A 27,622-nucleotide genomic window follows, 5' to 3' on the forward strand; every position below is an offset into this window, starting at 1 on the left:
TAAGGGTAGTAGTATGGGCTTCTTGAATATACGAGGAGCTAATGAGATTTGGTTCATTCAGTGACAGCATTCAGGGTGACCCAAAATCTGCTATCATTTGAAAACGCATTATTTCACGGAAAAATGCAAGTAGAGAGGTAAAACTTGAATCACGGGCTTGAAATGACATGGGGTTTTATTAAAACCAAACACGAGTGCGAAATCCGGCTTTGACCAAGAACACGTCAGTGACACCACTTGAGCGTTTGACGTATGCAGATGTGTCACAGAATCGCATTATTCCTATCCTGGCTGATAAAGAGCTGCCGAAGGGTATGACTTTTATGCAGAATGGCGCAGCAAACCATACTGTTACATTTGTGCAAGATCTCTTGCTCACATTGTTTGGCGATCACCATGTGCTGTGCCACGCTTCCTTCAAGCTTGGCCTCCAATGTCGCCAGGCCACAGTCCATGTGACTAATTATTGTTTATTTACATGAAGTCACAAGTACAGTACATCGTGATCACCCGACCTCATTAGGGATGTTAAAAGACATCCAATAGCAATTTATCACCATATATACTGATATACTGTACAGTGTGCTTCACAACATCGTCCCTCGGCTACAGGTATTGTTGATGAATGACAGTCAACATGCTGAGCATTTGGCATAAAGAACATTATATTTGATATAAACCAATTTTTATGCTAATTATTGCCTTTGTATCATATGCAGTGCCATCTATTGGTCATTTTATGCCTTTTTTGTTTCAATAAATCTACATTATTACGTCAAGTACTGAATTTCCCAACTTTAACAGACTTTTGAGACAGTCTGTATTTTGGCATGGTATGCGAAACATTGATTTATGTTATCCTAACCGAATATGTAATCACAAGATTCACATGTCTGCCAGCACACACGTTTCAGTCATTCAAAACTACAGCGATATACTTCATACAGCAGCACACAACCAGTTAGTTTTTTAGCAAATCTGTTTATAACTGTGTGTAATTAAGATGTCATTTATGAACTCTTAAAGGTCCTGATGAAGTATCATCAATGGTTTCACGATTTCGATAGTCGCTCCCTTACATGGAATATACCAGTTTGTACAAAACAAACGCACAGAAAATAGTGACTGTCGAGACAGAGGTACGCCACGCTGCAAGTCTCATTGATTCTTTAGTTTACTGGGTCGAGTGAGCCACGTGAACAGCCATCGAGTCAGCTTGTAGAGGACAAACGCCACCGTGGCCGCCACAGCCAGTATGAAGGCTATGACGTCGAGCAGCAGCAGCTGCCACCAGTGCAGGTCGAGGGCTGCGCTGCGCAGGTGGGGGGCCCCCTGGTGGCGGATCACGTACTCCACCCACCACACCGCCCTCTCCAGGGACGTGCTCTGGTGCTCCCGGTAGATGGCAGAGAAGCGCTTCATGTTCTCCTGGTAGCTGCAAATGGAAAGGGAATTGCATTTGGACAAGTCATACAGCTGTGGCTGTGCCAAACAGAACTTTTTAAGAGTGATCTGTATAGAATATTTTATCAGATAGAATCAATGAATGTTTATAAAAACTGAGTGTGACTTTTTTGAAAATGTCTGCCTATGTCAGTAACACAATGACGACATCAAAACACCATTTGGAGCGAATGGTCAGTGAAATTTCGCGCATATAATAGTTTACACAGAACAAAAACGCAAAATACCAGAAATTTTGGGGGCTTTTGACAGGTATCTGCATGAGAGGGTTTCTTGACGGTATCGCTTTCAGGATACTGAGCAGGAACTGACTAGCGATAAATTTACCTTAAGAATAATCAACTATACCGCAGAAACTGAAACACAAAAGCCAGTTTATTTAGCACCCTTACACTTTATTACACTTTTGGGTAACCTGCACACTCACAAAAAGAATCAGAATGCTGTGGAGTGGCACTACATGATATTCATGGAGGCCATTGTTATTGTATTGCACAATTCATCAGTGCCCTTTGGGTGCATACAAATCTTGTCGCATTTGTGGTAAATAATCGCGGACTCAGTCAGAAAGAACTGTCCCACAAACTCAGTGAACACTAATCGGTAATAACAATTTTTATTAGGATAACACTTCTTTAACCATTGCACATAATGGTGTCCACTATTTTGTAGGTTCCACATTTAAAATATTTCCTGGAGAACTGAAGATATACAAACCCAACACAGATTTTCAAGTCAAAATCGAAAGACTTCGTTCTGCGTCAGTCCATTTATTCTGTATACGTATTCCTCACAATAGCTTACAACTTAGTACTGTCAAGTGTTATTCATTGTGTATACTATTGTATATATTTATTGTTGTCATATTCATCATCTCTGATTTCTGAATTTGCATATCGCCCCTCTCCATATTATGCTATGGTTGGTTCCATTATGTATTATGTTATGGTTGGTTCTGTGATGAAGTAACATGGACACTTTAGCCCATAGAATCTGATGAATTAAATTTGCGTGATGTGCGTGATTTGCGTACGTATTAAGTTACCAAATATAAAAATCAGCACTTGTACATAATACATTGATGATAGTATTCATCACTTCTACCTCTCTAGAGCAACTAAATCGACAAAAATATTAACTACATTTTTCATCATTAAAATTGTATGAAACTGCTTTGTCATAAGCAGGTTTTTGAATAGAAAGATGCGAAATAACACTAATGACATAACCGGAGCCTACCCTTGTTGCCCTTGAGTGCTCATCATATAATCTACATATCAGAGGTTGAAAGATTGCGGATATTGCTGCTGTCATGTTGACTTAAAAATCTGATTCCACATCGGTTGCTCACCAGAAGTCCAAGAAGTTAAAGAACGTGACGTATTAAGATTTAGTAGTAACAGTTTATGAGTGCAATGGCTGGATCTAAAGTTATAAAACTACCGTAGGCTAATGCAGATTATCAAAAGTAAGTATAAACTACGGTAGTTTTCATACTAGGCTTGGGCAGTTAAGGTCCTACCTACCTGTAAGTAAATGTGTGTTGCGTGCATATCGGACGTTACCTCCTTTCGACCGCTCTCTTAACGTATTCGATCGGTGAGTTTTTAGATTCCCCTGAAAAATCGGAAGTGGTGATCAGTCTAGAGACTGAGTGGGAGCATACACTGAGGTGGTAATAGTCATACGATACCTCCTAATTTCGTGTCTGACCTTCTTTTCCCCGCGTGGTGCGGCAGCTCCACATGGAATAGGGTCAGCAAGGTGCTGCAAGTCCTCTGCAGGAATACTAAGCGATGCTGCTGTGTAGTAGATCCTAATTGCGAAAGTGATCCCAGTGCAGGGTTTAGTACACGAAATGACCTCTCGATTATGTTCCATAAATGTTCGACGGGATTCATGGAGAACGATCTGGGGGGCAGGGTCATTCGCTCGACCTGTCTAGAATGTCCTTCGAACCAGTCGTAAACAATTGTGGCCTAGTGACAAGGTGTGTTGTCATCCATAAGAATTCCATCGTTGATTGGGAACATTAAGGCGACGAATGGCTGCAAATGGTCTCCAGGTAGCCGAACATAACGATTTCCGCACAACAATCGGTTCATTTTGATAAGAGGTCCCATTCCATGCCACGTAAACACAGCCCGCACCATTACAGAGCCACCACCAAGTTGCACTGTGCATTGTTGACAACTTGGATCTACGGCTTCGTGGGGTCCGCGCTACACTCCAAACCTACTATCAGCTCTTCCCAAAGGAAATCGGGACTCGTCATACCAGGTCATGGTTTTCCAGTCCTCTAGGCCCACCCGACAGCGTCACGTGCCCAAGAGAGGCGCTGCAGGCGAGACCGTACTGTTAGCACCGACACTCTTATTGGTCGTCTAGTACCATAGCCCATTAACGCCAAATTTCACTTCACTGTCCTAACGCATACGTTTGTCAGATGCCCCAAATTGATTTCTGTGTTTATCTCAAACAGTTATGATTGTCTATTAGCACTGACAATTCCTCACAAACTACTCTCGGTCGTTAAGTGCAGGTTGCCGGCCACTGTTCTGTCCCTGGTGAGAAGTAATGCCTGGTCTTTGGTATATTCGGCACACTCTTGACACTGGGAATCACAGAATACTGAATTCTCTAATAATTTACAATATGGAATATAGCATGCGTCTTCCTACAGCTACATTTCGCTTTCAGAATCTGTTAATTCCTGTTGTGCGGTTACAATCATGTCGGGAACATTATCACGTGAATCACGTGAGTACAAATGACAGCTCCGCGAGTATACTGCCTCTTTATACCTTCTGTACTAGATACTACCGCCATTTGTGTACTTGCATACCGCTGTCCCATGAATTCTGTCTTCATGATGTACAAAGGACAGCATAATCTTCTTCTTTTTCTCCTTGAATCATCAGTATTCTGACTGATTTGATGTAACCAGTCACGAATTCCTCTCCTGTGCTAACCTCTTCACCTCAGAGTAGCACTTAAAACCTCTGATGCCCTGGAACTTACACTGTCTGCCAAAAGAGAACTCTTACTATTCTGTCTCTTCTTCTTGTCAGTGTTTTTCATCATATTCCTTTTCCCGCCGATTCTGTGGAGACCCTCCTGATTCCTTACCTTATCAGTCCAACTAATTTACTTACGCAGCATCAGAACTCAAATGGGTCGATTCTCTTGTGTTCTCGTTTTCCCATAGTCCATGCTTCAGTACCATAGAATGCTGTGCTCCAAACGTACATTCTCAGAAATTTCTTTCTCAGTTTAAGACCTATGTTTGATACTTGTGTACTTCTCTTGATCTGGAACGCCCTTTTTGCCACTGCTACTATGTTTTGATGTCCTCCTTGCTCTGTCTATCGAAGGTTACTTTGTTGCCTAAGTCGCAGAATTCCTTAACTTCATCTACTTCGTGATCACCAAACCTGATATTATGTGTCTCGCTGTTCTCATTTCTGCTACTTCTCATTCCCTTTGAAACGTCACAGGTTTACGCTTCATTTAACTAACTGATTAATTTCTACATGTTTAATAATTCATTTTACGCCGAAAGTGTCCTTTCAATGTTTCGCCTAGTTAATTAACCTCTGGATTCAAGAATGCTTCCGTGTATATTTTTTCTTCTGTTGGTATTGTAGTGGGACGCGAAATTGAAGCGTCACCCATCCACCAGTGTCAGCCCAGTTTGCAGGTGAATATAAGTTTAATTTAGTGTTTTGTTTATGTATTTTGTAATATTTGTAACGGTTGTGAATTATCTAAACTTTTGTATTTATTTTTATGTTTCATGTACGGAGAGGGCGGCGCAACGAACGGAGACAGAATCTTCACTGCCGAGGCCAGAGAGAAAATTGCTGGCCACTATACGTCGCGGGTCGACAGCCAAAGAGCAACAGAAGATACTGAAACCGAGTTGTTGCATCGTGCTTCTAAAAACTGAAAAAATAAGAATTTGTAATGTTTCTACAACAATGACGTCATAGAAAGTTTAATTATGTTGTAAATGTTCAGTCCTATCTTGTCAAGGCTCAGGTTCACGTCTATATGTAGTATATATGAAGATAATAAACTAGTGTATACTACAAAAGTTTAAATACGTGTTCCGAGAATTTATTTATGAAGAATTATATTAAGGAAGGATTACTGATTTATTTGACGAGATTATTACTTTTTGACAACATTCATCGCGAGTTTGAGTCTTAAAAGTTTATTCGATGTGGTCTTAATATTTATTAAAGCAGATAACTTGCTTTAATATAATTTCTGAGAAGAAACAAACGACATCTAAATTGAAAAAAAGTTTGCGCAAACCAGTTGGACTGAGTGACGTAATTCTGCGCATACGACTCAAAGGATGATGTTTTAATTACAGTTTCGTTCAAGAACCATTCAGAGACAACTTTAAAAAGAGTTTAAATAATTTTGAAGTGTTTTGTAACTGACGTTGGTGACGATGTCTGCGCATGGTCATATGTCAAAAAAAAAAAAAAAAAATCGTTTATACAAAACTGACGTCGTTACACTACAGTATCACACCTCCTCTCTCATCCTTTCATCCCGTGATGTATGTGGACGGATAAACGTAATTATGTATGGAATATATAATAATCTGGGTTAGTCAAAGATGGTAGTAGTAGGGTAGTTTAGCACCAACATAACAACGTGAGCAGATTCGGCAATAGTTCGCGATTCCAAAGATAGTGGGGATGAACAAGGCAGAGTTTGTGAGGTTCTCACTGAGGTCCTACCCCCACCACCAGTTTTTTTGAACTATTGGCGGTTGGTCCTGCAACGCGCCATGTGAGGACACTCTAGGGCCGCCGATTGAACGAGACGGACGCAGGGGTGCGGCGCTCGTAATGGATGGTGAGAAAAGTTATTCATAATGTAGGTCTTTTGGGGTAACATTGATTATGAAACATGTTCAGGTGTGAATTAATACCGGGAAACGTTTAGCGATATTGTATTTGTAGAAATTTTTCAGATTAATGTTTTTCAACTAGCGGACTTGGGCGCGAGGTGATTGAGGGCATGAACCAACGGTTCTTGTTCTTAGGTCAATAGCACATAGGTTCATTAATGTTTCATTTGTTGCATAGTTTAGTTCCAGATACTAGCAATATAAATTTCCCATGATTCAACGATTTATTTTACTCGTTTCTTTGTTGTCGAACTTGGCCACGTGTTGCCAGCATTCATAACGGTAGTCACTAGATTTGCCTTTCGTTAATCATAGTATGAATAATGGAGTCATGAAGCCTGGGCTGGCTTGCTCACGTTGCATTGCGGTTGCATAATATGCGGTTTCAACATGAACTTATCCGCATGGTACTGCATGTGAAGTAACACAAGTAATGTTTGAGAGTGTGAAAGGTGGTATCCTTCCCTTCTCCGCGCGTTAAATAGGTGTGACAATAACTAAATAGTGTTAAGAGGCCACCATTCAGTAACATTCATTTTTACCCATTTCAATCATTAGTGGATGTAATTGACAACGAAGTGTTGTCTATGTTTCCGGTACGACGAGATGCAAGAGATAGTGAGTGCTTCATGAAGGTTTTGTCACTGAGAGTGGTAGTTTTCTTAAAATATAATAGACTTCATGTATGTTTTGTCACAGAGAGTAATAGTTTTATTAAATATTATCGAAGTAAATCAGAATGATAATTGAAATTCTCTCTCAGCGTTATTTAGTATCCTTCATCCATACCACTGAGATAATGATCATATTCTATGAATTTTCAATCCAGGCATATCCATTGTTTGGATTATGCACTTCATGCGACTAACTGAAATCATAGTATCAAAAAAAAAAAAAAAAAAAAGTCTTACAGTCCCTAATGTGCACGTATTGTTCCATCTCAATTCACCGTTGTTGCGTTATCCGTTGCTTCATTTTTAAATGAGAATACTATCTTTCCTAGCGGGTTCGATTACCCACATCTCAATTTATCGGGCCTAATTGAAAGAATTAGACACATAGCGGTAGAAATGGGAACCATGGAGCAGTGCGTCCGCTTGTATTAAAGGGAGACACTTCTCACATGAAAATTAATCAGCTTAATAAACGAGGGGTAAACTTTCACTTTCGTCTTTTTTTTATTTACTCTCAGTCCAGAATCTGCACTCATTAGACTATTCATTCCATTCAACAGATCCTGTAATTCTTCTTCACTTTCGCTGAGGATAGCAATGTCATCAGGGAATCATATCATTGATATCCTTACACCTTGTATTTTAATTCGACACTTGATCCTTCTTTTATTTCCATTATTTATTTTTCGATGTATAGGTTGAACAGTAGGGGAAAAGACTACAGACCTGTCTTACATCCTTTTCAATCCAAGCACTGCGTTCTTGGTCTTCCAATCTTGTTATTCCCTCTTGGCTCTTGTACATTTTGTATATTGCCCATCTTTCCCTACAGCTTACCCTGAATTTTGACAGAATTTCGAACATCTTGCACCATTTGACAATGACGAACGATTTTTCCACATCGACAAATCCCATGATCGTGTCTTAACTTTTCTTTAGTCTTGCTTCCATTATCATCCGTAACGTCAGAACTGCCTCTCATGCCTTTAACTTTCCTAGAACCAAACTGATCGTCATGTAACTGATCCTCAGTTTTCTTTTCCATCATTCTGTATATTATTCTTACCAACAACTTGGATTCATGAGCCGTCAAATTGATTGTGTGATAGTTCTCGCACTTATCAGCTCTTACTATCTTGGGAACTGTGTGGATGACGCTTTTCTGAAAGTCTGATGGTATTTAGCCAAGCTCATACATTCTACACACCAATGTGTATACTCGTTTTGTTTCCACTTCCCCCAGTGGTTTTAGAAATTCTCATGAAATGTTATCTATCTCTTTCGCTTTATTTCATATTAAGTCTTCCAAAGCTCTTTTAAATTCCAACACTGGATCCCCTATCTCTTCTATATTAACTCCTGTTTGTTCTTCAATCACGTCATCAGGTAACTCTTCCCCCTGATAAAGGCCTCCCACTTATCTCTTCTGCCTTTTGCATTTAACAGTGAAATTCCCATTTCACTATTAATCTTACCACCCTTGCTTTTAATTTCACCGAATGTTGTTTTGATTTTCCAATACGCTGAGTCCGTCCTGGCGACAATCATTTCTTATTCGCTTTCTTCATGTCTTTGATGCAGCCATTTCACTTAGCTTTCCTCCAATTTCTATTTATTTCATTGCTAAATGACTTATGTTACTGTATTCCTTAATTTCCCTGAAAATTTTTGTACTTCCTTCTTCCATCGATCAAGTGAAGAATTTCTTCTGCTACTCAGGGCTTCTTATCAGTTGCCACCGTTGTATCTATGTTTCTCTTTCCAACTTCTGTGATTGTGTCGGCGCGGTTAGAGGTACCATATCACGGACTGCGCAGCCCCTCCCGCCGGAGGTTCGAGTCCTCCCTCGGGCATATGTGTGTGTGTGTGTGTGTGTTGTTCTTAGCATAAATTAGTTTAAGTTACTTTAAAGTAGTGTGCAAGTCTTGGGACCGATGACCTGAGCAGTTTGTTCCTTTAGGAATTCACACACATCTGAACGCTCTTTTGATTGCATTTTTTAGAGATCTCTATTCTTCTTCAACAGAAAATCCTACTGAGCTACTCCTTACCGCATTATCTACAGCCTCAGAGAATTTCAAGCGTATCTCTTCATTCCCTAGTACTTCTATATCCCACTTCTTTACGTACTGATTCACCCTGCCTAATCTCTTAAACTTCAATCTAATCTTCATCACTACCAAATTGTAATCTGAGTCTACATCTGCTCCTAGGAACGCCTTACAATACAGTATTTGCTTGCGAAATCTCTGCTGACCATGATGTAATCTAAGTGAAATCTTCCCGTATCTGCCGGCCTTCTTCAAGAATACTTCTTCCTCTTGCGATTCTTGAACAGAGTGTTCGCTGTTACTAACTGAAATTTATTGCAGAACTCTATTAGTGTATCATTTCTCTCATTTGTAATACCAAACCCATATTCTCCTGTAAATCTTTCTTCTACTCCTTCCCCTACACCTAATTCCAGTCACTCATTACTATTAGATATTCATCTCCTTTTACGTAGTGAATTACCCGTTAAGTATCCTCATATACTCTCTATCTCTCCAGCTTCAGCTTCCGACGTCGGCATGTATACCTAAACTACTGTTGTCGGTGTTGGTTTGCTGTCGACTCTGCAGAGAACAAGCTCACTCTCCGCCCTACCTTCCTTGTCATGACGAATCTTGCTTCCGAGATACGATTTTCTGCATTTGTTGGTGTCACCCTAAACTCATCTGGTAAGGAATTATTGTTTTCTTTCCATTTCACTTCACTGACTCCATTATTTCTAGATTGAACCTTAGTGTTTCCCTTTACAGATTTTCTAGCTTCTGTACCACGTTCAGGCTTGTGATATTCCACGTCCAGACTCGTAGACCGTTATCCTTTCGTTGGCTACTTAATCTGTTTCCCATGGTCACCTCCCCTTGGCATTCCCCTCCTGGATATCCCAAAGGGTGACTAGCCGGAATCTTTTGCCACGATCGTGATACTAGTTCAATTACAGGCCGTATGTCCTGTGGATACATATTATGTGTCTTTAATGCAGTAGTTTCCATTGCCTTCTGCATACTCATACAATTATCATTGCTGATTCTTCCTCCTTTAGGGGCAGTTTCCCATCCAAAGGGCAAGATAGTGCGCTGAAACCCTGTCCGCTCCTCCCTTCGCTTCTACAAGGCCGTTGGTAGAATGATGATGAAGTGTTCGACAACCATTGGTGATGATTTTTAATTTACGGAACGTGAGAATCCATCGGAACTCTTCAGCATACGCCACCGTTCGGAGGTGTGGAAACTGTATAATACAGCGGCCATCGAAAACACGACAGAAGCCACGTGAACTTCTTAGGAAGCACTATATCGTAACGCAGTGAGATCACCTTCAGAAGTGTAGGCTCTGTCCAGAATCCATAAAACGTGTGACACAGGAACCTATACAGAGATAAGAAAAAACTTGGAGGACAGCATCTGAAACACGTAATGAAACGACCATGTCCGTATCTGCGACCTCACCTCATAACGAGTCTAGTCTCTCAAACACCACATCATCAGTTTCACGGCGCACTCCTACAACCATTTCTGAGAGAGATGAAGTCGTCCCTAGAGCTGTTTATGATTTTGGATCCTCCTTATCAATGCTAGAGATGCAATGCTGGATGAAAGCTTTTCATTTAATTGATCCTGCCTACGAGCCACCTAATCGTCAATGTATGAGTACAACATTGGTACCGCTTAATATCAAAGTGTTCATGCTGTTGTCGCAGATAAGATTAAGCGATCAAATGCTATCGTTTTAAATAATGATGTATGAATAGATGTCCCTGACACCAAGTGATTAATTTCATTGCCACGACACATGAAACGACTTTTTTCAGCAGTACTCGCTCTGTTGAGTGCGGAGAAAGAGTACAACATAGCATCACAGGCCTTAGGACAGTAATTCAAGACATACGGGACGAAAAGTCCATAGCAATGATCACCGACAATGAGAGAAATATACAGGGTGACTACAGAATAGTGGAAGAACAGTACATGCGTATAACATGTGTAGGATGTTCTGCTAATAGCATCAGTCTCCTCATCATAGACATAATGTTTGTACCTGCCAATCAAACAATAATCAAAGCATTCAGATTCAGTCATGTATCACATGCTCTGCTGGAATCGAAGCAGACAGAAAAGTACAGGATTTCGGCTCTAACTTTGAAACTTTCGCCACCAACATACTGGAGCTTTAATAAGTTTTGAGAGCTTGATATAGAACAAAGACGCTACTTTAGGATCCATTGTTTCCCCTTCAATTCGTTTAGATAACACAGTAAGAAGTGCTGTGTCAAAAGAGGAGACATGGGGGAAACTTGATCAAGCGACTCGCTTACTGCGACCAGCTTCTACTGCCACCACTCAGATTCAGTCTAACAATGCCCTGTTGTCAGATATGCATCGTCTCTTTACAAAAATTGCAGTAGAGATGGACCTTATAAAAGAAAATTGGTCAATGCTATCTCCAAATGACTAGCTATGTATGATACCTGAAATTATAAACACAAAACAACACCCACTTGCCAGCCTATACATGCAGCGGAAAATCTGTTAGATCCATAGCATAAAGTGACTAATGTCTATAAAAGGTTTGCATTGAAGTTCATCAGCTCTGTGTGCGATTGTATGAAAATGTAAGATGGCGTATGCTAGCTAATGCCCTCAATTTAGAGCTTGAGATTCTTTCTTCTCCTTAGATAGTGTGCGATCAGCTGGTGAGTTTGGCTCACGTTGTACCTGGTGGAAAGGATTGTGTATATGTCAGCCACTGATCCGTTTTAACATGCAAACTTCTCAGTGTACCACCCTCCACAGCTGCAAGCTAGCGCAGTTGGTCGTCCCGTCGGAGGATCCATAGTACAATTAGAAACAGGTCTTCTCCCGCAGCAACCGAAAAGTTAGTTTCTGTGCAGCTGAGCTTACGTTATATGGAAGAAAGTCAAACTGTGTCTTCAAAAAATTTGGGAATCTCCACTGAGTATCCTAGAATTTATATCGAAGACACTGATAGTAAGACGAAATAATGTTATTTTGAACCGAAAATTATAAGTTTTATTGGGTGCCAGTGACCCATGTCATGATCACAAGCAGCAGTGTTTGGTGATCATTATTTTTGAGTTTCTGATTAATTTTTTTAAGTTGTTGTATTTTGTGTTGAAAAGTATTCTGCAAATTTGAATTACTATCTCTAAAATTTCGGAAAACCTACTTTTATATGATTTGAAAGAAACAATGTTAGTTACGTTATGTATACAGGTACATAAAGTAACATTCATGAGTGCTTTTCACTGTGTTTGCTCATATATATTTCACTTCATATCATGAAATGTGTTTACATACATGACAAAAAGGCGAGGTTGGAGTAGGGTCCACCCACTGAGGGTTCCGTACAAACTTAATTCAGCCTGGGAATCGAGAATCTTGACGATATTTGCCTACTATCGACATTGATACTGGCAAGACATCGGTCGCGAGGATTCCAAGTGTTCCCAGAATGTTTCAATTTTAAGTTTGAATTCGGATAACATATGACAAAGGAATATTTTTTGTGTGATATTGTCACAAATTCACAATTTTCGGTTTATTCGTTTGATTGCACCGTGAAACTTTGCTTCTTAGTAAATTTCGTGATTCTAGGTCACAGGGAAGTAAATGTAGGTCTTAATGAGTGACTTTATATCAATACATGTGATATAAATGGTCATATCGGTTTGGTAAACTAACTTAGAAGTCAAGTGACCATAGACCTTAGCATATGTCACAAATTTCGAGTTCATACGTCTCCCCGTTCCTGAGAGAAATGAGAGTTAATAGATGGACTGACGGACAGACAGTCTGATAACAAATGACAAAAAATTATTTTTTACTGTGATATAATTATAAATTAACATTTTTCAGATGTTTTCCTTTTGTTTTAGTGTGAAACTCTGCTTCCTGCAAAATTTAGTGACTGTACGTAGACGACAGTACTCTGCAGGTTTCGATGGGTGAGTTTGCGAGTATCAAAATATGTGACAGACATGGCGGTATCCTTTGATTGCACTGACTTAGAAGCTTCACATTGTTACACCGACAAGGGACCGTAGACTTTCATGTGTGATATATTTCAGCTTGGTTTGTCTGCCTGTTGCTGAGGAAAAGTGTTTTTAACAGCCGGACAGACAGACTGACAAAAGAGTGATCCTGTGAGGGTTCCATTTTTACTAACTGAGATACGAAACTCTAAAATTGTAACGTTTTAGTTCTACGTAGTTATCCTATAATGGTACGATACAGCACTACTCTAGCTGTAGCCCGTTCAACAAAAGACTAGAAAGTAAAGAGACGAATACTGTAGGTTATCAAGTTGTTCTATGTTATAGTGGTTCTCGTGTCCTTCGCTTCCTCACTACATTACACATTTTATTGTGATCTACACACTCCTATACTGCAACGCCCTAAAACAAAACTTTTGTAGGCATTACAGACATTTGTTTCCTCTTGCAAGCTAACATCCTACTGCCAAAAGCAAAATATATTACTTGCATTCTTATAGTTTTGTTTACACAAAATAGTTACATGCACAGTATTTATGTGGTCGAAAATATGATCAAGATCAGCAAGCAAAATACACCTAAGTAGTTATCTAGTATGACTACGCAGCTATAAAATAAAATTGAAACATTTAACGTCCAAAGGTGCGATTTTTCGTTCAAGGAATATTTTTGTAACAATTGCAGAAACTTATAGAACTGTCTGATACGATGCACAATTTCAGTTTTTATATCGTCTATACGCCCATACAGAGAGAGAATACGGAGAGAGTTAAGAAAAATTCAGATTAAGATTACTATTAGACACTTTCGATACGGCACTAGAAGTATCGTTTTTTCATTAGATACTGCTAAATCCGTCACATGTCACAATGACCGGTCTCTGAAGCACTTGCAACTGAAGCTAACTAATGCTTTTCTTAGTAACGTGACAAATACGTCACGATAACTTTGTTAATAACACAGCTCAAAAACGTCGTTTTGGCATATGAATACGCGGCTAAACGAGGATTCATATAGAACTTTATGTGGTTTGGGAGCTGTGTGATGTGATGAGGACAATACTTCAAACACATTCAACTGGAATCACAAACGAAAGGTCTTACTAATACACTGTTACAAATTGAAGCTAACGGCCTGGTAGTTACAGGACGGGTGCTGATGACCACGCCGACGGCAAGCGTATGGCCCACTGTCACCATATCTTCGTCTAGCGACAAAATATTGCTCTCAAGTATTATACAGAAAAATTTTCCGAGTACAATGGACATACATAACAAAAAAGCTATCACTGTGCGTCTGGACGCCACAAGTTCAGTGCAACATAGCATGGTGCTGCGCAAACGTTTTTAATTTTAATTTTATATGCAGTGATTACAAAAACACTTTGACAACACTACTGGTAAACAAAAGGTGCTACAAACATCAACAAGACGTCGAACAGTAGCGGAACTACACAATGAATACAGTCTGATGCAGGAAGACCATACCGTAAACGTATCGAGAACGTTGATGCTTGGATAAAGGACTCAGTCAAATTAATCAGAAATGAAAGTATTTCAAACTTAAATGTATTTTGACATGAATATGCAATATCCTATACCCTTATCCCTCTCTTAAGAGTATTTGTGTTTAGATACGTAAGCTATTTCTGTGCTAAATTAAACATTATTTGCAGAATGAAAGAGAGGAGGTACTGGCGGAAGTAGAACTGTGAGGATAGGTCGTGAGTCGTGCTTCGTTAGCGCAGTTGATAGAGCACTTGCTCGCTCAAACAAGGGTTCCGAGTTCGAGGCTCGGTTCGGCACACAGATTTAATCGGTCAGGAAGTTTTTTAAACACTATTATTTCCCACAGAAACAAATCTCCAATTGAGACGGTAGTATTGTAAACTACGTAAGTGTGGCGTAAAAGTCAATAGCACCACTCAAACGAGCAGGAAAAATAAACTTATAAACTCCGATTTGATACACAAGACATATGTATGCGGAAGTATCTACTTAGTTATCTTATTTTTTTTATTTTAACAAATGTACATGATGATAGTAAGTCATCAGCTGATTAATGTTTATCGTATTATATGAGAATGTTTTGTAAGGTCGGAAATGCCGTAGGGTGACGCTCATTTCAATATGTGTAATATAAGAAAACCCTTGTAATTTGAAGGATGGTTATTTCAACATAAATCTGCACGAAGTTTGTGAACATAGCTAATGTGATGCGGGTTCCCGACTTCTGAAATAGGCAGCACGTCTGAAGAATCTTGCCATTACAAATATGAACCATATTTTCAAGTGTTCAAGTAATCAGGACACTATACTACTATTACTAAATACGTGGAGCTGGAAGGGAGATCAACATCCTTGTGCTACGAACTACTGGAGAACTAAAAAACAAATTTCCTCACCTCTTGTCTTCCAGAACTGTCTGCACCGCTTCCAGAACACTGTCCTTAGTGATGTCTTTTAAATCCAGCCTTCGTCCAACGCCTAAACTGACCATCTTTTCAATATTGTAAATCTGGTCTCCTAGGAAAGGAATCCCAATGACGGGCACAGAGAAATAAGCTGCCTCGTTCCAACTCTGTAGTCCTCCCTGAGTGATGAAGAGACGTACGTTCGGATGAGCTGCAACAGTACAATGACGTCACTTATCCACAGTAGTCTCTACGCTCGGCAACCTCGCAGGCCGTTACAGTGGAGGGCGTCCGCACACTCACCCAGCACGTCCTGCTGCGGCAGCCACTTGGCGGTCATCACGTTGCCGGGCTGACCGGGCAATCGATCTGCTTCCCATTTCCAGAGCACACGCTGCGGGATTCCAGCGAAAGCGTCCAGGAAGGCGCGGACTGTCTCTGGAGGCATGGCACTGCTCTGCACGTTGGAGCCCAGGCTGAAGTAAACCACGCCGTCCCTGGCACCGTCCAGAAAGTCCCTCACGTCCTGATACACAGATGCGCTTCACATGTGACACTAACATTTAACATTTCAAAAGCCATAAAGCTATCCTATATGATGCCAAAAGTCTCCAGAAAAATATTGTTGTACATTTCAAGAAATCCAACGGTGTATGACGCCGCTAATACAGCGTCCAATCTTCAGTGATGTGTTTCTACTAGCGAATTGTCCGCCCCCAGTAGCTGAGTGGTCAGCGTCACAGAATGTCAATCCTAAGGGCCCGGGTTCGCTTCCCGGCTGGATCGGAGATTTTCTCCGCACAGGGACTGCGTGTTGTATTGTCCTCATCATCGTCATTTCATCCCTATCGACGCGCAAGTCGCAGAAGTGGCGTCAAATCGAAAGACTTGCACCCAGCGAACAGTCTACCCGGCGGGAGGCTCTAGTCACACATTAGCGAATTGCGCATTGAAGAAGGAGTGTTCTGTTTCATCCAAATCATGGCAAATATAGGCAGTTGACACCCAGCGGTCAGGTCTAAGAATGTTGTTGCTGCAGTAACAAAGTACCGGGAGGTTATAATTAAAGTCCAGCTGCTCACAGAGGTCCAGCTGGGCTGTAATTATCGAACTGCAGCGAAACTTTGTAGATAGTCTAACGCGTTAATGCGTAACCGATTTACTATTGAAAACATAATTTCCAATTTTGTCAACCAGGGGAAATCAGGCGCTGTGAACGGAAGAAACATGCATAGAAATGTAATGGGTTAACAAAGGGACGTGGACAGGAAAGGTCAGACAAGAGTGAGTGGCATAATGTTGATTTTATTATTAACTGCTGTTTACACAGTTTGCTGAGAGATGTTAACGAGAAGCTGTACCCGTAAAAAGCGTAACAATAGCTGCTCGCAGCAGTTACGGCGGAATCTGAGTGACGTGTCGCTCCTGTGAACTGCTTTTCAGATCAAGTAGAGATCGAAGGCGTCCCTGGCAAATGGGTTCTTTTGGATATCCCAGAGCGAAAAGTCACAGGTATTGACACCAGGTGATCTTCCAGGCCCTCCATCTGGGAATCCTCTGGAAAAACCACGTTTGTGGAAGGCTGCATTAAGCAGATGTTCCACTGGACGAGCGACATACCGTGCAGATGTCACGGTACACCTGGCTGGCCCTACGTGTGTATTCTCTTCAAAGAAGAACGGGCCTAGAATAAACCTCTTTGTAAATCCACACCACACAATCACATACGGCAAATGAAGTGGCTCTTCGTGACCAACACGACGTTCAACAGCAAACCAAATTCGCCAATTTTGTGTGTTAGTACTGTCCTGTACAGTGAAATGTGCCTCTTCACTCCACAGAATATTGCCTGACCACACGTCATCAACTTCGATCCATGACAGAAACTGAAGAGCAAATTCAGAACGTTGTTGCGGATCTTGAGGTATCATCTACTGCACCATCTGGATCTTGTATGGGTATCAGTGTAAAATAGACTGAAAAGCAGGAGAGCTTCTGTGAAGTTTGGAAGGTAGGAGACGAGGTACTGGTGGATTTAAAGCTGTGAGGACGCAGCGTGAGTCGTGCTTGGGTAGCTCAGTTGCTAGAGCACTGCCCGCGAAAGGCAAAGATCCCGAGTTCGAGTCTCGGTCCAGCACACTGTTTTAATCTGCCAGGAAGTTTCATATCAGCGCACACTCCGCTGTAGAGTGAAAATTTCATTCTAGAAACATCCCCCAGGCTGTGGCTAAGTCATGTCTCCGCAATATCCTTTCTTGCAGGAGTGCTAGTTCTGCAAGGTTCGCAGGAGAGCTTCTGTGAAGTTTGGAAGGTAGGAGACGAGGTACTGGCTGAATTAAAAGTTGTGAGGGCGGGGTGTGAGTCGTGCTTGGGTAGCTCAGTTGGTAGAGCACTTGCCTGCGAAAGGCAAAAGTCCCGAGTTCGAGTCTCGGCCCAGCACACAGTTTTAATCTTCCAGGTAGTTTCATATCAGCGCACACTCCGCTGTAGAGTGAAAATTTCATTCTAGAGACTGAAAAACATTCTGTACTGTTGTCCATTGGATGGACAACTCTCGTGACACTGCACGAGCAGTAACACTACCCGGGACGTGTAGCATGGTCAGTTACAGAAACAGCAACCTGGTAAATAACTTCCACCGGGATAGGACGTCTTCCTCTCCCAGATACCACACCAAGCTTCCCCGTATTTTCGAATGTTTCTATCACCTTCTTTAAACCATTGAATGGCATCGGGCCTCTATTCAGACCTTTCAGTCGGCGAATATCAATGCAGCGATGTAATAGCTGCCGTTCACATAAAACAGTTCCACTAATAGCTCATGGCCTCTCTTCTCGATAGCCATACCATTCACTTATGCTATGACTGCCTAATGGCAGCGTGGATGTCGTACTATCATCTGATGGCCACAACTGAAACTAATTTGTTTTACAGCGTTAATCGGTTCCACGTTAACGCATTGGCATACCTACCCAGTTTCGCTGCCATACGATTATTACGGCCTACACTGGGCCTCCGTGAGTAACTTCACTTTAATTATAACCAACCGGTGTGAACGATGATCTTCACTGATGGTTAACCACGGCTAAATATGTATAAACGATTAAGCGGACAGGATCAGGAACATTACAAGATTTTTTACTTGACGGAGTTGTTATGTAGAGCATTATTTAGTCATTGTACAACTGCAAGAAATATCAGAATGACGTCAAAACTTTCACTCGATGGACAGTATGGCAGCTCTCTCGAAACGCTGATAAACGTGATATAACGCGTACAACAAAGAGGAGGAACCGACAGTATCTGCTTACAAGACTAGTGACAAACATCTGGAGCACATCTCATAGTTATAAGTCTTTAGGGGTAATACTAACAAGTGATATCAATTGAGAGACTCAAGTAAAATCCGTATTAAAGAAAGTGAGTGAAAGATTTAGATTTGCTTGAAGGGTTAGTAAATTATGTGTAGGACGCAAGAAGCGACCAATTTTAGAACGTTGTTCCAATGTTTGGATTTCTTATAAAGCAGGCATGGCAACAGGCACGAAACGAATTCAGAGACGTTCTGATACGATAGTATCAGATCGGTACAGCTCATATGAAAGAGAAACAGAAATGCTAGGGTAACTTAAATAGGAAACGCCGGAAATAAAGACGTCATATTTCTCACGTTGGACAAATGTAAAATAATCTCTTTCCAAAGAAGAATATGCGACTATTAGGCTGTCAACGTCATACAATTGATGCAGAGATCATGAGACTAAGTTAAGTAAGATTGGGACACTTATAGAGACATGGAGACAATCATTTTTTCATCGCTCAGTACATGAATGGAATAAAAAATCGATACTATTGGCAATACGTGAATACGTGGCCTCTGCCATGTGCTGTACAGTGCCTCAAGGAGTATATATGCAGATGTGGGATACATCACTGCTCGTTATATGGCTCCGATTCAGATCAAAGAACATTTTCACGAAACAATTCTTCCCACATCATACGATGGTGACTAGGCTTGTCAAAACGGTGGGTGAACATCTAAACATATCACAGCATGCAGGAAATCTTTGTCTTTTCTAAATGTAATTTAATAAAAAATTGATAACTATTATCACGACACAAATAGTGAAGCCTCACACAACGTAATCTAGGCATGAATGTCTGAGCAAGATACACTAAGTGATCAAAAGTATCGGGACACTCCCGAAAACATACGTTTTTCATATAAGGTGCATTGTACTGTCACCAACTGCCAGGTACTACCTATCAGCGACCTCAGTAGTCATTAGACATCGTGAGACAGCAGAATGGTTCGATCCGCGGAACTCACGGACTTCGAACGTGGTCAGATGATTGGGTGTCAGTTGTGTGATACGTCTGTACGCGAAACTTCCACACTCCTAAACCTCCCTAGGTCCACTGTTTCTGAAGTGATAGAGGAATGGAAACGTGAAGGGACACGTACAGCACAAAAGTGTACTGCCGACAGTTGAAGAGGGTCGTAATGTGTAATAGGCAGACATCTATTCAGACCATCACACAGGAATTCCAAACTGCATCAAGATCCACTGCAACTACTATGACAGTTAGGCGGGAGGTGAGAAAACTTGGATTTCATGGTCGAGCGGCTGCTCATAAGCCACACATCACGCTGGTAAATGCCAAACGACGCCTCTCTTGGTGTGAGGAGCGTAAACATTGGACGACTGAACAATGGAAAAACATCGTGTGGAGTGACGAATCACGGTACACATTGTGATGATCCGATGGCAGGGTGTGGGTATGGCGAATGCCCGGTGAACTTCACCTGCCAGTGTGTGTACCGACAACAGTAAAATTTGGAGGCAGTGGTGTTATGGTGTGGTCATGTTTTTCATCGAGGGGGCTTACACACCTTGTTGTTTTGCGTGGCACTATCAAAGCACAGGCCTACTTTGAAGAAAAGGAAAAGGGTGGAGCTGACGATTCAGCTGCATCAGGACTTTATGCAGAATAGGTGACGACGAATGAAAATTTGTGCTGGGTCAGAACACAAACTTGGGATCCCTGACTTACTAGGGCGTTGCGTTAACCACTGCTCCACACTGACACAGTGTTCATGGTAAATGTATGCTGCCTGATTAACTTCCACACCCATTGTGTGCCACCTGTCCACAGTCGCCATCCATGTTCTACACAGTCAGTAATTTTTAGATTCCCACTGGATGTCGAACAATATTGTGCGTCCGCACTGAAGATTGTGGTTTCATTGGCGACCGCGGCAAATCAGTTATATGAATGCATAATGTGTTTTCTTTCTGACATGTCGAAAGAACAGACACCGCATGAAACCTGTAGCTATTAGTTCAGTTAATATGTATTACACCTGCAGATTCTCCAAGGTGTCTATTCATTCAGACATGTCCAAAAGTACAGACACCACGAATTCATATAACTGAATCGTTTTGATGGTCAGTCAATCGACAACCTTCAGTGTGGAAGCACAATATCATTCGATCTCCAGTGAGAATCTAAGAAAGCGACGATGGAGAACTGTGGATATGTGGCTCTCGGTAGGAGTGGGCGTCACCTGGGCAGCATGAAGAGATAGTTCATACATTTCCAATAAGGACTGTGTGGACGTCTAGTAAGCTGGAGATGCCTGGTTTGGCTCCCCATTCGGCACAATTTTCACTCATTTCTGCCGATTCAGCATTAAATCTCGATACTAATGATATCATCAGTTCCTTCTTTTCCTTTTTTTCTTCCACCTTCTCTTTCAGTACACATAATTTGTATCATAGCTACAGATTCCGCGTGGTGTCTGTTGTTTAAGTTATGTCCAAAAGAACAGACATTCACATAATAGTGTCACCTCGATGTTCAGTGAATCCACAACTTGCAGTGCAGGTGCACAGTATCGTTCGACCTCCAGTGGGAATCCTAAAATTAGCAAGCACGGATGACATGGATGGGGACGGCGGACAGGTAACCATCAGCTGGAAAGTGTGCCGAGATACTCCGTGCATTTGTGACAGACACTGTGTCTCGATAGTGTGGTTAAAGCATCTGCCTAATGAGCCGAAGATCCTGGTCCAGACCACAGTTTCACTCGTCGCCCCCGATTCCGCATAAAGTCCCGATGCAGCTGATATCATCAGTTCCTTCCCTTTCCTTTGCTTTCTCCCCCTCCACTTTCGAGTTGCATAATATGTATCACAGCTGCGGATTCTGCACTTTCGGACATGTTCGAAAGAACAGACACCATGCATTCATACAACTGATTCGCCTCGATGGGAAATTAATCCACAACCTTCAATGTTGATTGACAATATCATTCGACCACCAGCGGGAATCTAAAAATTAGCGAGTATAGAGGACGTGGATGGGGACTGTTACACAGGTGGCACTCGGGATTGTGACTGAGCTGGGGAGCTTGGCGAGGTGGTTCGTGCATTTGCAGTAAACACTGTTCCCGGATTGCGCTGTGGTTAACGCTACTGCTCAGTGTGCAGGGGATCCCAGGTTCGAGTCACGGTCTGGCACATATTTTTGACTCGTCGAGGCAGATTCTTCATAAAGTTCTGTTGCAGCTGATATCATTAGTTGCTTCCCTTTCTTTTCCTTTGTCCCCCCTCCCCCTTAAACTAACATTTCATTTTTTTCCAGTGTCCAAACAAGGAACGGTATTAAATATTTTATTTGAATAGATTTAAAAAAGCTATAAAGGTTCTCTCATTGAATTAAACTACACTTCCTTACATTTCGCTAACCTGTCATCTGCTAGTGACAATTACAAGTACAGTAACAGTGAAAATGTGTAATTAATTTAATATAATTGTAATTATGGCTGACGTTAATTGTAAGAAATTTATGAAAGACATCTGCAGTGATTAGACAAAGAAGTTATGGGCACAAAAATTTGTTGCAAATACAAATAATTATTTAAGAAAATACATAACATGGACAAAATAGAATGTTCAATGGAGTGACTTAAGTCCCAGTTTATAAAATACGTTAACTAAGGGATATTATTATTGTTAAAGCTATAGCATGAACCGAACGTTTTAATACCTCTTATACTGGCAAACATTACATCAAAGCAAATTCAAGAAATAACTCGCCACCCAGCTTCACTTTCCACTTGTCAATTCCTGTGTCACCAAAAGAGCTTGATAAATCTACCACAAATGATGTAGCCAAGTCCTTGCTATGGAAACTTTATCACAAACCTGCCAAACATTTTAGAAGTTTCCTACAAAAATAAGTTTTACAGCAAGTGTAAGCTTTATCAAAAACCATAACGTCTCCCCACAAGGAACCTGCAGTACAGAAGAACAAATGTGAGTCCTCTCAACTTCCATACAGAATATACAAGTAGGATCTCTGAGAGCAGATTTGGAGAGAATATTTTTGAACTTTGGCCAAACTAAGTTTGCTTTGTGTTCTAATATTGACTTTGAGAAATATCGAAGAGAACTTAGAGATAATTCAAAGTAACGATAATGGTTTTGCAGTAGGAAATAGTGGTCTAGAATGAAAATTTTCATACTAGAAACATCCCCCAGGCTGTGGCTAAGCCATGTCTCCGCCATATCCTTTCTTTCAGGAGTGCTAGTTCTGCAAGGTTCGCAGGAGAGCTTCTGTAAAGTTTGGAAGGTAGGAGGCGAGATACTGGCAGAAGTAAAGCTGTGAGTACCGGGCGTGAGTCGTGCATGGGTAGCTCAGTTGGTAGAGCACTTGCCCGCGAAAGGCAAAGGTCCCGAGTTCGAGTCTCGGTCCGGCACACAGATTTAATCTGCCAGGAAGTTTCAGGAAATAGTGGTATTTGCCAATAATTCCCTACCTACCCTTTTTTGTGATGTTTGCACCCATGCTAACGTTGAATTCATATTACTACTGACCTGTACTACTGAGCTTGTATTGTCACCTATAAAATATTTACATCTAATTCATTATTCACAGACCCAGTGCTCTATGTGATAAATACTATCTAGCAATTAATTTAATACCATAAGAGACGTATTAACCTTTACATATTTAGTAACTTCATTTTTACTTTGTAAATATTATTGACACACTGCACATTAATACATAACTTTTATTCTTCATTATCCTGCACTTCTTATTTTAAGCTAACATTCGTCGAATTCACATGTACTGGTTCATTTCTTTATCTGTGTCACAATACACAAATTGCAGTACAATTCCTGTCATTATACGTCTGGTTCCTCGTGTCAGTGATGATTATCTTTGCTCTGTAGCATCTTCATCTGCAATCTTTATACGTTGTTAATTCTTTCTCATGTGTAAATACACTCCTGGAAATGGAAAAAAGAACACATTGACACCGGTGTGTCAGACCCACCATACTTGCTCCGGACACTGCGAGAGGGCTGTACAAGCAATGATCACACGCACGGCACAGCGGACACACCAGGAACCGCGGTGTTGGCCGTCGAATGGCGCTAGCTGCGCAGCATTTGTGCACCGCCGCCGTCAGTGTCAGCCAGTTTGCCGTGTCATACGGAGCTCCATCGCAGTCTTTAACACTGGTAGCATGCCGCGACAGCGTGGACGTGAGCCGTATGTGCAGTTGACGGACTTTGAGCGAGGGCGTATAGTGGGCATGCGGGAGGCCGGGTGGACGTACCGCCGAATTGCTCAACACGTGGGGCGTGAGGTCTCCACAGTACATCGATGTTGTCGCCAGTGGTCGGCGGAAGGTGCACGTGCCCGTCGACCTGGGACCGGACCGCAGCGACGCACGGATGCACGCCAAGACCGTAGGATCCTACGCAGTGCCGTAGGGGACCGCACCACCACTTCCCAGCAAATTAGGGACACTGTTGCTCCTGGGGTATCGGCGAGGACCATTCGCAACCGTCTCCATGAAGCTGGGCTACGGTCCCGCACACCGTTAGGCCGTCTTCCGCTCACGCCCCAACATCGTGCAGCCCGCCTCCAGTGGTGTCGCGACAGGCGTGAATGGAGGGACGAATGGAGACGTGTCGTCTTCAGCGATGAGAGTCGCTTCTGCCTTGGTGCCAATGATGGTCGTATGCGTGTTTGGCGCCGTGCAGGTGAGCGCCACAACCAGGACTGCATACGACCGAGGCACACAGGGCCAACACCCGGCATCATGGTGTGGGGAGCGATCTCCTACACTGGCCGTACACCACTGGTGATCGTCGAGGGGACACTGAATAGTGCACGGTACATCCAAACCGTCATCGAACCCATCGTTCTACCATTCCTAGACCGGCACGGGAACTTGCTGTTCCAACAGGACAATGCACGTCCGCATGTATCCCGTGCCACCCAACGTGCTCTAGAAGGTGTAAGTCAACTACCCTGGCCAGCAAGATCTCCGGATCTGTCCCCCATTGAGCATGTTTGGGACTGGATGAAGCGTCGTCTCACGCGGTCTGCACGTCCAGCACGAACGCTGGTCCAACTGAGGCGCCAGGTGGAAATGGCATGGCAAGCCGTTCCACAGGACTACATCCAGCATCTCTACGATCGTCTCCATGGGAGAATAGCAGCCTGCATTGCTGCGAAAGGTGGATATACACTGTACTAGTGCCGACATTGTGCATGCTCTGTTGCCTGTGTCTATGTGCCTGTGGTTCTGTCAGTGTGATCATGTGATGTATCTGACCCCAGGAATGTGTCAATAAAGTTTCCCCTTCCTGGGACAATGAATTCACGGTGTTCATATTTCAATTTCCAGGAGTGTAAGTCCATGAATTGGTGTGTCTATATTTTGGCTCATCATTTTGTCCTGGTGCTACTGAAAGAAGAAAATAAGATGAAACCTAGTTCTGCAATACAATTTATTGCTTTAGCGCTATACCTATAGAAGAAACTTCAAAAGTAAAAAACGTAGAACAACATCACGATATGTGCATGAGTCGTACATTTATTCTGTGTTTATACTTTCTGGACAGAAGTGACGTACGTTTTCACTTACAGTTACTGTCATTTAAAATACTCTTTCATGTTGGATCATCATGTAGGAAAAAATTATTACAAAAAATGAACCTTGCTCTTTCATAAGTGTTTCAGATCATACCTTGCGTACGACCATTCGAAAAGCATATCTCGCCTTTCATGACCGCTAATGACTGTTTGTAATGAAACGATTTAAATATATCATCAGTGGTCCACAGATCTGCCGTTTTCTTATACAGATCCGGTTGCCCTCAATTTAATATCTCTTGAGGCACTTGCTTTCTAAGTATATAGTTTTTCAAGAACGTAGCAGTTCGAAAGTGTGCAAACATGAAGAGATGGAAAGCCGTAGAAAGAAATGGATGACATTATCAAAGCGTTTACTGGGTATATGTCTGGACATTTGTTGTGCAGAATGTGCTTATGGATGTTAGATTTGAAGCAACGCCTTTCCCGAGTTGCAAAAAAGAATGAAACTGTTAGGTCTTCTACGGTCTCACGCCGTTTTCTTCCTTTTTGAGACCTAAGTAAAGGCATTAGAAGATATGCGGATGACTTTGCTACTGTTATATGGAAATTGAAATAACATACATTTTATAACACAGAAGTGAGTTGCGAGAACTAAATAAATATGTAATATTTTCCCAGTAAGCCGTCAACGTTTCTTTACCACATTATTTTACGGCTCTCAGCCATTTCTAACGTCAACACCTGACTCCGACGAGCAGCATCTCACATTTTTTGTATTACATTTGTAAATACCTTTGGCAGCGGCTTCCTCTCCTTCTGGATGTGGATTCCAGTTAATTCGACGATATTTGGCGTGTTCGGCACAGGGTAGCTCACGCTGAAGTGATTGTTGACCAACATGAGGCTGAAATTGTAATCCATTTCCTTCACGGTAGGTGGGTTGGGACCGGAATACTTCTTCAGTTCCTCTTCCTCTTTCCCATAAAGAACTGTCTCTTCAACATCCAGCGATCGAATTAAGATGTAAGCGTTGTACATTCTCTGCCAGAAAGTCATGCGGTCCGTGTATCCGAGATTATAGTCGGGGATGTAGGAAGGATTAATTGGACTGCCGAAAGTCTTCCGATTAAGTGACGTAATTCCAAGAGAAGTGTATCCAATTAACGGTGGAGACCCCATTTTGTGCGCTAAGCCATAATAGCAAGTGAAGCCGAATTTCTCTATGATGAAAACATCGTACTTCTGCTCCAATCTGAAAGATAAAACATAATTTTCATGACATCTTAACAGGAAATGTTCAACGAAGAAATCAGTTTATACGTATTATATAAAAAGAAGTAATAGCATGGAACTCAAATATTAAGTAGGAACATCGTTCCCACACATGACTAAAACTGAGGAAAGTAAAATTTTAATGTTCAGAGTCACTAGAATCATCGGTAGTGTTGTTGACTTCTTTTAACTTCATGCATCAACAATGGTAGTTAACTAAGCGACGATGCGAAAGAATGACGTCTTCCTGCATTTGAAAATCTATACTGTGAAATTAAATCAATTAATTAATTAAATAAAGGAAACACATTGTGGACGATGCTATACACATGACGAACATATAATTGGCGTGTAATAAAGGTGTGAGATTCGATGTGTGGTGCACACAGCTGCCGATGTTTATCTCGTTGTATGGTATACACTATAAGCTGTTACAAACATGTTTCCTACTTTGTCAAAGAATATACATGAGACGAGAATACATTACCGTAGCATTTATGTTGCATGAATAACGATCGTGATCCATTTGGTATCATCTTCTCGATAAAAGCATCCTCTACACTTTCCGGTTCGTTATCTCCAGCTGCATACATGCATGTTTCTTTTGCGTGTTTTATAATGTTGAGGACTTCCTTTAGCATTTCGTCTGTTTGCAGAGCTACAGATGAAATTCATTTCCTTTTTTACTTTATCATTGTTAGAATAAGATCTACTTTTCTCATTTATTTTCAGAACCATCGTTTGTTTTCTAGCTTTTCCTAGCAACTCTCAACATTCACCTCTTGATTTTCCACCACCACCAGCAGAAGGGCTATATGTCTTCAGGCACAGTTTGTGTAGATTTGCGACATCAAGTCAGCAGCTCAGTGCCCTGCAGATGGTGTCACAAGCGATGCTCACTTTTC

The 27,622-nt window shown here is 41.6% G+C and overlaps 1 protein-coding gene and 1 non-coding gene across 2 annotated transcripts; one reads left to right on the forward strand and one right to left on the reverse strand.

Annotated features, from left to right (window-relative positions):
• Positions 1–1,158: 1,158 nt before the first annotated feature.
• LOC126474369 (UDP-glycosyltransferase UGT5-like) lies at positions 1,159–26,360 on the reverse strand. The gene is made up of 4 exons (XM_050101836.1): positions 26,238–26,360; positions 15,846–16,068; positions 15,534–15,753; positions 1,159–1,435 (listed from the first exon to the last, which is right to left on the reverse strand). The coding sequence occupies exons 1-4, from the start codon at positions 26,343–26,345 to the stop codon at positions 1,159–1,161; spliced, it is 828 nt and encodes a 275-aa protein (XP_049957793.1). The 5' UTR covers positions 26,346–26,360.
• Positions 17,908–17,982, forward strand: Trnar-gcg (transfer RNA arginine (anticodon GCG)). Its single transcript has one exon. It is a non-coding gene; the product is annotated as a tRNA-Arg (tRNA).
• Positions 26,361–27,622: the final 1,262 nt, after the last annotated feature.

The sequence above is a fragment of the Schistocerca serialis genome, chromosome 4 (assembly GCF_023864345.2).
Source record: "Schistocerca serialis cubense isolate TAMUIC-IGC-003099 chromosome 4, iqSchSeri2.2, whole genome shotgun sequence".
NCBI lineage: Eukaryota > Metazoa > Arthropoda > Insecta > Orthoptera > Acrididae > Schistocerca > Schistocerca serialis.